Source organism: Gymnoscopelus braueri (genome assembly GCF_963280865.1).
Source record: "Gymnoscopelus braueri genome assembly, chromosome: 11".
Taxonomy (NCBI): Eukaryota; Metazoa; Chordata; class Actinopteri; order Myctophiformes; family Myctophidae; genus Gymnoscopelus; species Gymnoscopelus braueri.
Window position 1 is genome coordinate 16,599,670 of NC_137613.1, and position 12,467 is coordinate 16,612,136.

At 44.3% G+C, this 12,467-nt stretch overlaps 1 protein-coding gene across 2 annotated transcripts in view; it reads left to right on the top strand.

Annotated features, from left to right (window-relative positions):
* Window positions 1-5,522: 5,522 nt before the first annotated feature.
* The window catches only part of dbpa (D site albumin promoter binding protein a), a 35,754-nt gene continuing 28,809 nt past the window's right edge, over window positions 5,523-12,467 (top strand). For both annotated transcript variants that reach the window (XM_080441740.1, XM_080441741.1), the window contains exon 1: window positions 5,523-6,835. In XM_080441740.1, the coding sequence (XP_080297866.1) occupies window positions 6,622-6,835 (214 nt within the window). In that variant the 5' untranslated portion in view covers window positions 5,523-6,621. The remainder of the gene's footprint in view (window positions 6,836-12,467) is intronic.

Genomic DNA, 12,467 nt, shown 5'->3' on the forward strand with positions numbered 1-12,467 from the left:
GCTTCATATGCATGGCTTAAAGTTCTCAGTCGCCACCACTGATATCAGTCATTTGGATTTCATAGAAGCCAGCATGTCTTCTTTGATGCCATGATCTGCACCTAAAATAGCAGATCTACAAGCTCGCAACACGTGGCAGCGGTGTGAGCGTTGTGAGCTTGTAGTTTGGCTATTTTCGGTTATTATTTTAAGTTGAAAGAGTTTGAATTGGTCAAACTAACAAGAGGAATATACTCAGAAGCATGAAACTTTAATGGTTTGGAATATATTTTTAAAAAAAATCAAAGGATAAAAAGCCTCAATGTCTCCAATTTCTTCAACTGGTTGGGTATATGTAGAACAGTAAGTAAGTAACATGGTTTTATAACAATATTACTAAAACATAAGTTTACATGTTGTGCGAATTGTTTAGGAAGCACTGAGCTAGTGTGGCCTCCTTTCACGCTGTTTCTAAATGGCAGATTAGGACTTGGCCTAACAAAGACCTTCAGTTCTGAGACGTTGTTTTGCTTTTATCCATGCATATGTAATTTTGTGTTTTCATTTACCCCCCACATTCCTGAACTGTAGTCTTTTAGACCCCATAATCAGAAGGGACAGTTGTATTGTGATTGGCCACTTGGTTGTACAGCAACAAACAATAACCAATAATGTTGTCCAAAACTGTGGACAGCAACCGAGTTTGACAGAGCTTTGCTTTTTAGACAATAAAGACTTTGGCTTTGCTCTGGGAGATCTTTGAAAGACGTGGCTTCCTTCCAACATAAATTCTAGTTGTTCAATTAACCACTCGAGGCCCTATTTTATACAATACACACACGTATGTTAAAAATGTGTCTTTCAAATTTTGACATAACAAACATGATCAAATTTACCTTGATTGATTGAATCCTTTATTAGTCAAAAATGTAATCAGCACGTGGTAGGCTACAGTCAGACATTGAGGCTAAAAGGATAGCACAAAAAAGTCCTGGGGACTTGTTTCCACTGTGGTTATATTTATTCAAAAAAATAATACATGTCATCAACAAATACAAAACACTATATGTACAAAGGTGAAAAGGGTGAATGACACCTCCTTTCCTGTCTCTTTTAGGGCTTTTTATACCTTTTGTTGTTGATAGGACAGTAGACTGACAGGAAATGGAGAGAGAGATGGGGACTGACACGCAGCAAAGGCCGTCGGGATCGGGACTCGAACCCGTGACGTGCTGTCAGGCTAAATTGTAGCCCATAGGTGCCCGGACCGCTACGCCAGCTGTCCGGGAATGACACCTCCTTTCTATGGGAAATTGCATTTATCTCCCCTTGCGGTATGTGATGTGCATAACCAATGCAACCGTCCTGCCATGCATGTTGCAGAGCAGTGGACCTCAAAGTGGGGGGTCCTTGAGGCGGTTCCAGGGGGTCCCCCAGCTAAATGATGGATAGTTGGGAACCAAATAATGGACCCTCAGTGATGTCTGTAACTCTCAGAGTTAAATTAACTTTGAGGGATTTTAGGTGGGGAGTCCTCCAGTGGCCACCATTAGGCCACCCACCTGACCCCCATTTGATAAATATGGCCCCAGCTTAATGTGTTAATACATTTGAACCCCTTTAAAGACGGGGTGCCGTGATTTTCAGTGATCCCCCCCCCCCCCCCCTAAAACATAATCATCAGGTAGGCTATTATGGTTATACTAGGAGGAAGATTTTTTTCAAAAAAGTGTACAGAAAGTGTTAAAATTATGTTTTTATGTGGACACGCCTCCAGTTCATTAAGTATAGAGCGTCGCAGTTCCCGCCCACTTCCTGTTTTTTTTGGTGCCGGAAGAAAAAACTCAATGCATTTTTCCATTGACATTTCCAAAAATATTTATATCTATTAATTTAAGCCTCGAATCAAGCCATCATGACATGACATGAATCATGACCATAAACGTTTGATTCTGTGATTTTTTTTTGTTGAAAACGGCAAAACAAAGGGTATTTATTAAATATAGTATATCATATAATTAAATATAAAATAAAAAAAAATCACAGAAAAAAACGTTTTATGGTCATGATTCATGTCATCTCGTGATGGCTTGATTCGAGGCTTAAATTAATAGATATAAATATTTTTGGAAATGTCAATGGAAAAATGCATTGAGTTTTTTCTTCCGGCACCAAAAAAAACAGGAAGTGGGCGGGAACTGCGACGCTCTATACCTGGTTCTCACCTTAGCACCTCCTCCACCACCTTAGCACCACCCACCTGTCCTAGTCCCTCCTCCTCCTCATGCCCACACCTGCTGTGTTATGATAATGAGGGGGAGGGCATGTTTTTACTATGTCACTAAAGCGCTGTTTTTCTATTGGCACGTTTGACCCTCAAGGTTTCAGCCTCCAGGAAGAAACTCAAAGTAGTCAGAGAAGACATAAAACACCATAAAAACACCGCCAGGGGGCTTAATAAAGTTCTATCAACCTCATAGACACATGAATAAAATCACACCCTGTGTGAAGTGGGCGGTGTCTTGCTAGCTAATCACAATACTGAATGGAGTCAACCAATCATGTACAAAAAATCACACCCTGTGTGAAGTGGGCGGTGTCTTGCTAGCTAATCACAATACTGAATGGAGTCGATCAATCATGTACAAAGGATAAATACATTTATTGAAACACTCTTTATGATGGACAAAACCATAACTTGAAAAAAACCAAATTTTGGTTTTTTTCAAGTTATGGTTGCTTATATAGGGCTATGCACATGTGTCATGTGACACTGGCCAATCACAGTCCTGAATAGGCTGTGATTGGCCAATCACAGCGCAGGATAATTCTACTAATTTCCTGGGCCCAGATCACAGCGCAGGAAAATGTACATTTTTCCAAATCTCACTTATAGGGGCGGTTTCACCGCCCAAAAATAAGTGAAGAAGTGTGGGAAGAAACCATAACTTTAAAAAAACTAATTTATGTTTTTTTTTTAAAGTTATGGTTTCTTATATAGGGCTATACACATGTGTCATGTGACACTGGCCAATCACAGTCCTGAATAGACTGTGATTGGCCAATCACGGTGCAGGGTTAGGCGGGGTACATTTTTGGCCAATCACAGCACAGGATTTGTTGTACAAATATCCAAACCTCACATATAGGGGCGGTTTCACCGCCCAAAAACAGAAAAAGTGCAAAACCATGGCACCACCTCTTTAACCATATTGTATACGTTGGCTATTGAAAAATAGCAGATATATACAAGCTCACAGTTCGTCACTTCATGCTGCACTGCGAGCTTGTACATCTGCTATTTTCTATATATATATTCTCTAAATATCCAAACTGTTTGGACATTTTTGAATAATTTTCTCTTCTAGGGGTCCCTGGCACAAAACATTTTCCATGGCCATGGGTCCATGGCCAAAAACATATCAATTTGGGGGTCCTTGACTTGAAAAAGTTTGAGAACTGGTCTAATCATTAGGCCACCTGACTCCCATTTGATACATAATGCATAATTAATTGGGCCCTGTCCTCCTAATGCATATCAAAGCCTGAAATTAAAAAGTTTGTAGAGGAGAGAGTCTAGTTATCTGTCACGGCCTGATGGGTTTGTCAGTCTGTCCAGTGCAGTGGTGCTCCAAGGTCAGGAACTTCAACTCACGCGACAGCTGCGGGCGTGTCTATTCAATTAAAGAAAACTGAATGTTGCGTGACTGAAGATAAATGAGGGCACAATGCTGCATATTTATGTCTCTCTGGTGTGTGTTGTTTGCCCTGCATTTGACTGGTCATTTGTAAAAGAAAACAAAAAAACAAAAACAAAGAGAGAGAGTCAGAGATTAAGGGCTGCTGTGCTGAGTCTTATACCGTGGAAACTGAATCAAATCTCTCTCTCTCTCTCTCTCTCTCTCTCTCTCTCTCTCCCCTCCATTCAGTTGGGTTTATTGGCATGGCATGGGAAACAGTATATGTATACATTGCCGAAGCAAGTGTGTAAAATGTATCAATTTAATAGCAAACTGAATTGTTTTTGCTTTTTTTGTTAAAATATACGCATATAAGTAACATAAGCCTAAGTAATAAGTGAAATCTCTCAATGAAACTCATTCTCTCTCTCTCTCTCTCACTCTCTCTCTCTCTCTCTCTCTCTCTCTCTCTCTCTCTCTCTGTCCTGCCTGCTCCGTCTCTCACGCGGCAGTAGCATGGGGAAGTCTGTGGGAGGGGCGAGTGACCTAGTTTTGGCCAATGGGAGCCGCGAAGCGCCGGAGAGTGACCTACTTACAGCCAATCGCGGCGCGGCACAGTCGCCGGTAGGCAGCACACGGCGCGTGCCAGGGCCATGTGAGTGAGAGCGAGAGGGAGGGAGGGAGAGAGAGCGAGAGAGAGAGAGAGAGAGAGAGAGAGAGAGAGGGGGAAAGAGAGAGAGGTAAAACAGGGATATTTTGTGTTTGCTGAGGATAATGCCTGCCTGGGTGTCGCGTCGTTTTTTTTTTCACTTTTCCATTTATTTTGCTGCCTAAAAATATGACAAATTTGACCGATTATTGTTGATTTTGTCACGTGGAGCAGATCTAGGGTCCATGCTTGACGCCCCCCTTAGGTCATTTAATATCCCTGGCCTGTCATATTCCCTGCGTGACAAACTTGTCACATTGTCACATGTGTAGGCCTACAAAAAAATGAAAGTGGGAAAAAAGTGTGAGCTTGAATTGCAAGTTGGAGAGTAGTTACACTTACAGGACATTACTTCTGAAAAGAGCTACAAGCCTCACAAAAGCGCCTTGTGAGCTTGTAGGTCTGTTATTTTTAAGGGTGCATTATGTTTGTTTATGTCCTGGGCTGGCTTAGTTGGATGACATGCGCTAACACAAGCCAAGAAAAGGACACGAAGGGAACAGAAGCCAACATGTCACATGTGTGACGATGATTATGCAAATCATTTACTTTTTTTTCCACTTGCGTGGTCATTATTGTTTTTTTCGCCTCATGTTTAATATGACAGCGTGAGAGAAGAGAGAGGGTGGGGGGAACGGGGGGCGTTCCCAGTTCCCACCCGGTTCCCGCCCACAGGAAATCGAAATCGTTATATTTTGGACCATGGGGGGCGTAACCATAAAGCCCTCCAGGCGCTCTGTGATTGGCCGGCATGGGGACGGGAGGCGCGGCTGGTATGTTAATCCCATGCCAAGGGGGGCGTGGCGCGAGGCTTCTATGTATGCAAATGACCCACGCCCCCTAGCGCCTTTCCCCGTGAGCGGTGACGTCACGGCGAGCAGCCCCGTGTTGGTTCCAGCTGACTCTCTCTCTCTGCCGCGAGAGAGACTGACAGAGAGAGAGGGGAGAGAGAGATAGAGACAGAGAGGGGGGGAGAGAGGAGAGAGATAGAGACAGAGAGGAGGGAAAGAGAGAGAACGACGAAAATAACGCGTATTAGAGAGAGAAAGTGAGAGAGAGAGAGAGAGGGAGGGAGGGAGTGAGCGACAAAGTGAGAGAGAGAGAGAGAGAGAGAGAGAAAGAGGGAGGGAGGGACTCGGGAGGGAGGGAGCGAAAAAGTGAGAGAGAGAGAGAGAGAGAGAGAGAGAGAGAGGGGAAAAACAAGAACCATCAGCTCCATCTATCTTGAGTCCTCATATTGTTGGATTATAATTTTTTTTCCTTCTTTTGCGGAGATATTCTTTTATTTTTTTCCTGCAGTCCCACTTCATTCTCCTTTGGGCCTCATCATCCTTTTATTTACAAGTTTTCCTTCCTCCCTCATTATTGGGCTTTTTTTTAAATGTTTGTTTGCTCGAGGAGGAGACAGTTGTTGTGTGGTGGTTCGATTCTCTCTAGAGCTGCATAAATCCTCTCTTTTCCTTCATTTCCATGGACTACTGTAACTCTGCTAGGCTGCCGTCGTTGTGAATTCTTCAGGGTCTTTTTTTTTATTTTGTTGGATCGGGGAAATATTTAGTTGTCGCCTCGGCCAAAAAGAGAAGAGAAGAAGCCGAGCCTCCAGTCTCTACGACCCAAACAAAACACTTGGAAAACCGTTTTTTCTTCCAATGAAAAAACGCATTTCCCATCAGCCAGGATCCTGGATCTACTGTTTGGACCGAGGCTCCAACAACCTGATCGTAGATACTGTAGGGCTAAGTTTGTTTACCTCCCGCTGTGAGGAGTCAACAGAAGAAAGGCCTCACAGTATTATTATTATTGTTATCACAGCCGATCTGATACAATGAATTAGATTCATAAAAGAGAATGATTCCTTTTTGGAGATAAATCCCCTCCTCTCTCGGTCTCTCTTTGAATCGCTGTCTTCATGGGACGATCGACGGGGGAGTCGCAGCAGCATTGGGAAGAGATTCCATGGAAAAAAATTGTGGAGTTGAAAGAACTATAGCAGCAGAACGTGTGTAGGCGTCAGATCTCCACCTGTCACTCAACTCCCATGACAGCGCGTCTGGGTCTGTCAATCAATCAATCAATCCTGCTGTCGGATTATTAGGCCCTTGTTGTTGTTTTGATTTCTTTTCCTCCCAACAACTTCTTGGTCCAAAGTTGCTTTGATCGAGGGGGATTTTTTTTATTGATCCACCACCCTCCTCCCTCCCCTCCTCCTCCTCCTCCTCCTCCTCCTCCTCTCCTCTCCCCTGTGTGACCGTGATGTCGAGACCCCTCACTCAGCTTCTACCAGCTGACCTCCCGGCCGGGGCGGCCAGCCCGCAGTTCGCCACCAGCATTAACCCCCCTCCTCCTCCCGGAGGCAGCGCCCCCCCCAACGGCGGACACTTGACCTCCATGGCCAACCTCAAGTCTCTGCTCCAGCTGCCGATCAAAGCCGACCAGAGAAGCCCGAAAGACTGCTGTGAAATGAAAGGTGAGTGGGTGCTACTGGTAGTGTGTGTGTGTGTGTGTGTGTGTGTGTGTGTGTGTGTGTGTGTGTGTGTGTGTGTGTGCAAGCGCGTGTGTGTGTGCGTGCATGCGTGTGACACGCATGCGCGCACACACACGCACGCACACACACACACACACACACACACACACACACACACACACACACACACACACACACACACACACACACACACACACACACACACACACACACACACACACACACACATGGTGTGTCAACACTGCGCGTGCAGGGAGAAGCAGCTGTGAGGTGCACACGTATGCACGCACACCACCTGCGCACACGCACGCACACACACATGCACGCGCGCGCGCACACACACACACACACACACACACACACACACACACACACACACACACACACACACACACACACTCACACACACTGTTTTCACTTCATCGACGTGTACGTCAAAATCATAGCCTTGTCTCTACTCTCTGCCAATCTTGATACAGTAATTGTAAGATTACAGCAAGGGCAGCCAAAGCTAAACAAATCAAGTCATCAAAAGATAGATGGACTTGAAGCAGACATATCAGCTCATATCAGCCTGTTGTTGATTTACAGAGTAATCATCAGGCCACTAAACTACCGAGATATTCCAAATGTCAAGTGTCATGCAGGACTGGGCTATATAGTCTGTATGGACAATATCAGTGAAATATGGTGATATAAATGCCTTATAGCAGCCATTCCCAACCTTTGTCCACCAATGGCTGCCGCGTTAAGTGGTCAGATGGGAGCTAGGGCCTCGAATGCTGTCAAGGTTTTCAAGTGGGCCCCATGCATCCAGAAAAGGGTTTGGGAAACCGCTGTCACATTATATCTAATATTGGACAATATTTCGGGGATAGCTGTTGGTGGCTTCACAAAATATTTGACACAGTCACATTTTTTGATAAATATCTTAAGTCTTATATCAAAAATATTGCTCGATATATTGCCTAGCCTTATTCTATAGTGGGGTGTCATCACTACTAGTCAGATGTCCACACACGCGCGCACGCATGCACGCACGCACACGCACGCACACGCACCAAACAACACAGCACAGCTCAGCACAGCACATGCAAGCTGGAAAATCGTCTAGCTTGCATCAACCCAAAATTGCACCCTCTGGTGGCCTGGGCTACAACTGCACCAGTCTCTGCCTCTCTCCCTCTCTCTCCCTATCTCTCTACCCCCCCCCCTCTCTCTCTCTCTCTCTCTCTCCCTCCCTCTCTCTGCCTCTGCTTTGTGTGGGAACAGACAGCATATGACGGTAAACACAGCTGACAGGCTCACCGTGACGGCAGGAGGCACACAGACGCCCCGCAGCCTCATTGTCAACACCTAGGAACACATATTCTTTGTGCCTCTTTAACCATAGTTGATGCTTTTTGCTTTTTCTATTTTTGTTTTCTTTGTGGGAGAGAGAGAGAGAGAGAGAGAGAGCTAGCTCGCTTTTGAATATTGAGGCCTAGTTTGCCTGTAGGCTGCTGCCTTTTTCTCCCTCCATGAAGCAGTTAAAATGCATCTCTCTCTCTCTCTCTCTCTCTCTCTCTCTCTCTCTCTCTCTCTCTCTCTCTCTCTCTCTCTCTCTCTCTCTCTCTCTCCCTCCCTCTCTCTCCCCAATGTCCCTGGCGAGCTTTGTTTGACGCCTTCATGTACACCCACTCTTTTTAGCGCATTTCTCTCCCTCTCTCTCCCTCCTCTCCCTCTCTCTCTCTCCTCTTCTCACTCTCTCACACTCTCTCCCTCACATTCTCTCACATGTCTCTAGCTCTCTTTTCACTTCTCCCTCTCTCTCTCTCTCTCTCTCTCTCCTCTCTCTCTCTCTCTCTCTCTCACTCTCTCTCTCTCTCTCTCTCTCTCCCCCTGTCACATTCATTCATCTCTCATGTGTCTTTTCACTCTCTCTCACTCTCTCCTGTTTCTCTCTCAGCTGATTTACATTTCTGTACCTCCACCCATCCTTTCTCTCCCTCTCTAACTCATCTGCTATATTCTATCTCTACACCACCGCCTCCTCTCCTGTCTCCTGTATGTAGGCCAGTGGTTCTCAAAGTAGGGTTCCGGGGACCCCCTGGAGTCCTTGAGGGGGTTCTAGCGGGGTCCCCAGCCAAATGACTTGATAACTTATAGGAACCAAATGGACCCTTATAAGGCTGTAACTCAGAGAGTGTGCAAATGGAACCAAATGGACCCTTATGGGCTGTAACTCAGAGAGTGTGCAAATGGAACCAAATGAACCCTTATGGGCTGTAACTCAGAGAGTGTGCAAATGGAACCAAATGGACCCTTATGGGCTGTAACTCAGAGATTGTACAAATGGAACCAAATGGACCCTAACAGGTCCATTTGATACAATACAGTCAGTGTATAGATTGGGGTCCCAGAGATCAAAATGGTATCAAACTGGGGGTCCTTAAAATGGATGAGAATCACTGCTATAGCCGTAAAAAAATAATTATCTTCTCTTATGGGGGTCCCTGGCACAAACATTTCCAGACCAGGTCCGCGGACAAATATATAACAATTCGGGCGTCCTTGGCAGGAAAAAGTTTGAGAAGCACTGGTGTAGGCAGATAGAGGCTATTGGTCAGTATAGTGAGTGGATCAGACTGTAGTAGTAATGACTGTGTGGGCCCAGAGCTCCACTCAGCAGGCCACAGTGTGTCACATCCATTACACCCTGACTCCATCTTTCTTTTTATTATTTTCTACATCCTCTCTCCTCATCCCTGCCTCTCATTCTCCTCCTAATCCTTTCTTTCTTTGACAACAGCAGTCCTCCCATTCTCTTCTCTTCTCTTCTCTTCTCTTCTCTTCTCTTCTCTTCTCTTCTCTTCTCTTCTCTTCTCTTCTCTTCTCTTCTCTTCTCTTCTCTTCTCTTCTCTTCTCTTCTCTTCTCTTCTCTTCTCTCCTCTCCTCTTCGTCTATCCTGACTCCTGTCTCATCCTTCTTTCTGCCATCTCCATAACATTGTCCCATCATCATCATCTTCTTCCTCCTCCCACTTCTTTCTTTAATCTCTTTTGTTTTTTTGTTGTATTTATTCGCACAATAAAAACAGCACAAGGGCAGCATTATTAAAAGACACAGAAAATAAGTGCAGGTGAGAAAGGAAACCCACACAATAAACCATTAGTAAGTTAAACATAGTAATCAAACATAAGACATGACAAACAACGATCTCTCTTTTTCTTCCCCAGCCAGATTGACCTCCTCACATTTGTTGAACTTGGTCTTTTATTATTACTACTCAGGCATACATAACAAAACAATATATATATATATATTTTTTTACCAAATACTTCCCTCTATGCCAGCAGTTATCAGCCATTGCAGTAGTGTGGTGACAGTGTTTACCTGCAGAAACTCACTGCCCTCTTGCTGTATTCTTTGGGTTTGGTAGACTGGGATGTTTTTGGTCTACCAAAAACAAACAGTGAAAACCCCCAAATACAGTGTTTCTGGCAGGTAAACACCACCACACTACCGCAACGGCTGATAACTGCCGGTACCAGAGGGAAATGATGGGTAACAAATCTCGTTTTGTTTTGTAAACACATGGGCAAAGTTACAGAGCTATGCCAGAAACACAATGAAAAAACAACCTTCTGTATATCGTCTCTGTCGGGTGGAAACCTCATATGTCCAAAACTGAATACTTTTCAGGATTCAAATTCAAAAAGAGCAAAAGTAGCCGCTCTACAAGCTCGAAACGCGCCGCTTTGCGCCGCGTTTCGAGTTTGTGGATCTGCTACTTTTGATGCTTTTGAATGACGCTGTAGTAGGACGTAAAATTACGAAAAGACAAATGTAGAATATGGTGGTTTCTGCCCGACAGCAACGAAATGGAGGGTGGTGTGACCGTCTGCTGTCTGTCTCTCTCTGTCTGTCTGTCTGTCTGTGTGTGCATGCGTGCCTGCCGGCGTGCTTGTGTGCATGTCATGTGTGTGTATGTGTGTGTAGGAGGGTGCTGAGCCGGCCTGACTCCTATCCAGATGTCAACACGTGTTTCTCATGCATGGACAGGCTCACGCAACCACATCTGTTTTTAGAGTTTTTCAGCCCGAGCCCGACGGGACCCAACGGGTTTCGTGCCGACAATTTATGCTAACCGGTCGGGCCAGGGCGGGCTCGTTATTACTATGTTATTATGATCGGGCTCGGGTAGCGTTCGGGCTTTAATTTTCAGACCCGTTGAGAAACTCTAATCTGTCTACAGCGTCATATATTGCAGTAATTCTCAAACATTTTCTGTGTGTTTTGATATTTTTCAAAAACCTTAAAAAAATAGCAGATGTACAAGCGTGCAGAGCGGCACGAAGTGACGCTGTGAGCTTATAGATCTGCTATTTTTGAATAGCCAACGTATAAAATGATAAAGTGGTTAAAATGATTGTGATGCTACATTAACTACTTTAGCTGGGGACCTCCTGGAAGACCCCCCCAAGGACCCCTGGGGGTCCCCGGACCCCACTTTGAAAACGGATGATGTAGCGTCTCATCTTGTCTCATACAGCAGTGGTTCTGAAAGTGGGGTCTCGGGACCATAATACCTTAAGGGTGTTCCAGGGGGTCCCCAACAAAATTAGCTACTTGCAGTATAGCTTCACGATCAGTTTAACCACTATAACAGCTATAACCACTTTAACCCCGCTATACATTGGCTACACGTTGTGAGCTTGTAGATATGCTATTTTCAAAAGATCTCGAAATATATTTGAAACATTTTAATAGGGCTTCTATCTCCATCCCAACCTGGTCTCCTTTCTTCTCTGCTACCTTAGAATCCTGTCCTCCATGACATCTCATCTCTTGTGTTGTCAAATCTCTTTAAATATATTATAACGTTGCTGTTGGGCAGAAACCTCCTATCTCCGTATTTTAACTTTCAGTGTTTTTTCCCCCAATAAATCAATGCCCTACTTGATCTTACTGGTCACACAAAAGTATCAAAAATAGCAGATCTGCAAGCTCGAAACGCGGCGCGAAGCGACGCGTTTTGAGCTTGTAGATCTGCTATTTTTGAATTTGAATCCTGAAAAGTAACAGTTTTGAACATACGGTATGAGGTTTCCACCCGACAGAGACGATATATTAAATTTCACATCCTCTCCGCTCTGTCAGTTCATTCGGAATACATTTCTGTCAGTTTTTTAATGATTATTTAATTGGTTCCTTATTATTCATTACACACACTTCATCCAATATGCTCTTTTCATTGCACAAATAATAAAACAAATAAAAACAGCACAGCTGAAGAGTGCCCAAAATATACATGAAATATTTAAAAGCGGGGGAAAGATGCTGTCTAATTAGTGCCTCTTTTTGGTTTCAGCTAGTGGCGATGAACAAATAAATGTCAAGTATATTATGAGTATACTCGTATCCACTGGTTCACTGGCAATTCAATACGAAATACCAACAAACCCTTCAACACGAACAAATATCACAAAGTACACAGTACACACACAGTGCACTTAGAAAACTGCAGACTGTACAGTAGAGTCCTTAGTATGAATTTAGCCATTTGTAGGTGTTACTGATAAATAGCTCTATATTTCCCATAGTAATTAGTGCCATTAGAGTTTATTTGTTC